General features: G+C 45.7%; 2 protein-coding genes across 2 annotated transcripts; both read right to left on the bottom strand.

Annotated features, from left to right (window-relative positions):
* Positions 1-727: 727 nt before the first annotated feature.
* Positions 728-1915, bottom strand: LOC311111483 (leukotriene B4 receptor 1-like). The gene has a single exon (XM_084154220.1). It carries the CDS (start codon positions 1847-1849, stop codon positions 791-793), a length of 1059 nt encoding a protein of 352 aa, XP_084010346.1. The 5' UTR covers positions 1850-1915; the 3' UTR covers positions 728-790.
* A 628-nt stretch (positions 1916-2543) lies between these two features.
* On the bottom strand, positions 2544-3780 carry LOC311111437 (leukotriene B4 receptor 1-like; the record flags this gene model as incomplete). Its single annotated transcript, XM_084154155.1, has 1 exon — positions 2544-3780. The coding sequence occupies one exon, from the start codon at positions 3778-3780 to the stop codon at positions 2707-2709; it is 1074 nt and encodes a 357-aa protein (XP_084010281.1). The 3' UTR covers positions 2544-2706.

Below are 3780 nucleotides of genomic sequence, written 5' to 3'. Positions count from 1 at the left end.
CAGAACTAGCAGATTCATACTTTCTGACTGAAAGATACATTTCGTAACACTTGTAATGGTCTTTGTAACACTTTCAACACGTTTTTTTAAGGGATCTTTTTTTAAATAAGTATTATTTTATTTAATAAACACACAAATATGACCTAGGGTATATACACATGTTCATTGACTTCAACTATAACAATTAAATGATCAGTATAAAGACAGTAGTAAAGTTCAGTATGACAGCAATAGGCTGATATCTGTGGTTGCCATTATCATGAAGGCTAAAGCTGTGGATGAAATATATTCCATCCAGATCAGGAGGATCAAAAATAAACGTAGTGAGGCATGGCCTCAAGATAAGCAGCTGAATACATACAGTACACGCAGTCATTATACTCATATCACATAGCTTCAGACAAACATATGCAGTGACATATGTTCTTTTTTTCTATAAAGCTCTTTCTTCTGTGGCACATGGAATATAACATCATTTTGAGCATGAAATGAGCATTATATCACAACTAAAAAATTGGTCAAACACAGTGGGCCTACATAGAAAAACGCGTATTTGTTAAACCTTGAAGTATCATTTCAAATGTTAATTCAAATTCACTACAGGTAAAATGATATACAGTACTTATTTAAATGTTTTTTTATATGCATTATGTTTGACATAAACATGATTAACAATTATTATTCTACATTTTAAGTTAATTAACATATAGAAACAATGTGACAAATCAAACTTTGTAATTTACACACAAAAATCTTTAGCAAAAATGTATGATACACATCATATTCAAACTCAGGATGAACCATTTTCACATATATTTATAAGTACATCCATTTGTTCCTTAGGCTCTGTGACACACTGGGAGCTGTGGCTCTGTGTCTGAGAGAAGCTCGGTCTCTTGGTCACAAAGGACAGTTCTTTAGTCCCCTCTCTGGGGGCCGTGCTTGAGATGTGCCAGAACAATTTCTGGATCCCTGTTTCCCTCAGGGAACTCCGGAATGTACGCGCCACAAACACATAAAGCAAAGGGTTGACCGAACTACTGATGAACACGAGGGCTCCAGCGATGAAGGTCATGGTGGTTCTGGCGCTCTCTAGACGCGCTGCGACCTCGCGGTGGGACCCCTTGATGGTGAGGATGACGAGGGAGAGCACGTTGCCCACATGGTGAGGGGTCCAGCATAATGCGAACACCACTACCACGCTTGCAATCAAGCCCGTGGACTTACGCTTGGACTTAAAGGTCATCTGTGCGATGCGGCTGTAGATACAGCTGTAGCAGACCACAAGAATACATAAGGGGACCGCAAAGCCCACTAGGGTCTCCAGTAGAACACACACTGCCTCCTGGCCATCTGAGGTGTACTCCCTGTACAGGCAATGCTCCTCCCCAGGGTCCCCCTCCACCACCTGGGTGGGAAAGACCGGGATGCTGAATAGAAACGCAGCAGCCCACAGAACAAGAAGAACTTTATTCAAGGCCTTCTTCCTCCTCCAGCCGGCTGAGGCAAAGGGGTGTCGCACAGAGGCGAAGCGCTCAACGCTCATGAGGGTGATGAGGAAGACACTGCTGTACATGCAGGCGTTGATGACATACACCATGGCCTTACAGGAGGCCTCCCCGAACACCCAGGAGCGGGCCAGGGAGTAGATCCACAGAGGCAGAGTGATGAGCACCAGCAGGTCTGCAGCAGCCAGGTGGAGGATGAGCACCACGGTGTGGGAGCGCTGCTGGACATGCCTCAGGATGGTCCAGATCACCATCAGGTTCCCCGGGACCCCCACCAGGAACGACAGGCCCAGGATCACACAGGCCACCGCCGTTCTGCCAGCAAACTCATCAGGAGCCATGGTGGACTCTGAAGCTGAAGACAGCTGATGATCGAACGGTTCTGGTTGATGCTGCCGATCGCCTTGCCTCACCTCGCCTTACATGCCTCCTATCTGGTGTACATACTCAGACAGAAAAAAAGTGCTGCACCAGCAAGCTTTCACTTCCCTTTAACTTTGCGGAGGAGAGCAGGAAAGAGGTTGGTTTTTCACAGAGCCATCATTCTGTGAGAGACAGAGCAGTGAGTCATCCAGTGGGTCCTTATTGTGGCACTGTCTGGAAAAAGAATCTTCTAAGATATTTTAAGAGGTCAAAGAATTGTATTGACCACAAATTACTTTTATTGAAGTGATATGAACTTGAGATCAGATTGTTTTATTTTATTGTGATCAAATAGAGTAAGCCAGTGTGTTATTTTGGGAAACAGGAATTTCAAGACAATAATATTCAAGGAATTGTAACAGGACCACGAATAAATGTTATTTAAGTTATACCACTTTATGAGCAAATGCAATAGCTTTATTGTGTTGAAATAGTCACAATTTAATTACTTTTGTGGGCTTTTCTCACTGTATTTCATAAGCACTACAACAATCTCTAGATTTCGTACCATGATCATAAAAATCAAACTTGTAATCAAACTTCTAGATTCTAGCCATATTTATTATCATCAATGCTGACATCTGAATCAATGATCAGGTCACAGTTTTCATTTGTCATTTTAGTAATTTAGCAGGCGCTCTTATCCTACACATTTTGCCATGGGGCAGAGAGAATGTTTTAAAACTAGTTTCCTGCAATTCTACACATTTTGTCATGGGTCTGAGAGAAAAATTTATCCAGAATGCTCTTATCCAGAGCTACCATTTCTGTAGTCCTACACAGTAGTTCTATCTGTGGTATTGTTGCAGTCTGGCATTACTGAGGGCATTGTGTTGTCCGATCCTGTTGTGTTGTCCGATCCTATTGTGTTGCCAGATCCCCTTAGCTTGGAGGAGGTGTGTGAGGCGACTTCCTGGAACAGCCTGACCATGCGGGACTCCTGGAGACTGCCCTGGAAGTTCCTCGCAGCGAAGGTATAGAACACAGGGTTCACAGAGCTACTAATGAAGGCCAGCGCTCCAGAGATAAACACTACTGCACTCTGGACCACTGAAACAGGCACAGCATCATCTGGATCCTCTGTCAGAATGCTGACTAGGCTTACAGTGTTGAGGACATGGTGAGGAAGCCAGCAGAGAATGAAGGCTACCGCCACACTACTGATGAGAACTGTCGACTTCTGTTTGCTGCTGCCGAAATGCATTGTCTTCAGGTGTGTTGCTACTAGACAGTAACAGACAGCCAGGGTGGAGAAGGGGACCACAAAGCCCACCAAGGTCTCCAGGCATAAGAACACCACCTCTTGGGCCACTGAGCTGTACTCAGTGAAAAGACACTGCTCAGTCCCATCGATCTCATCGATAGAGCGGGTCAGAATGGATGGGATCCCTAAAAGGAAAGCCAGAGCCCAGATAGCCACCAGAGCCTTGTCCATAATGGCCTTGGTCTTCCAGCGCAACATCTTGAACGGGTACCGGATGACAAGGAAGCGCTCAACGCTCATGAGGGTGATGAGGTAGACGCTGCTGTACATGCAGGTATTGATGACGTACACCATGGCCTTACAGGAGGCCTTCCCGAACACCCAGGAGCGGGCCAGGGAGTAGATCCACAGCGGCAGGGTGATGAGCACCAGCAGGTCTGCAGCAGCCAGGTTGAGGATGAGCACCACGGTGTGGGAGCGCTGCTGGACGTGCCTCAGGATGGTCCAGATCACCAGCAGGTTCCCCGGGACCCCCACCAGGAACGACAGGCCCAGGATCACACAGACTACTGATCGCCCTATGGTTGACATTTCATTCAACAATGCATCATCATTGTCTGAGATGGAGGAGCTCGAGCTGTTCAT

The sequence above is a fragment of the Coregonus lavaretus genome (genome assembly GCF_964263955.1).
Source record: "Coregonus lavaretus genome assembly, chromosome: 37".
In the NCBI taxonomy this organism is placed as follows: Eukaryota; Metazoa; Chordata; class Actinopteri; order Salmoniformes; family Salmonidae; genus Coregonus; species Coregonus lavaretus.
This window is presented reverse-complemented; position numbering and strand designations above follow the sequence as displayed.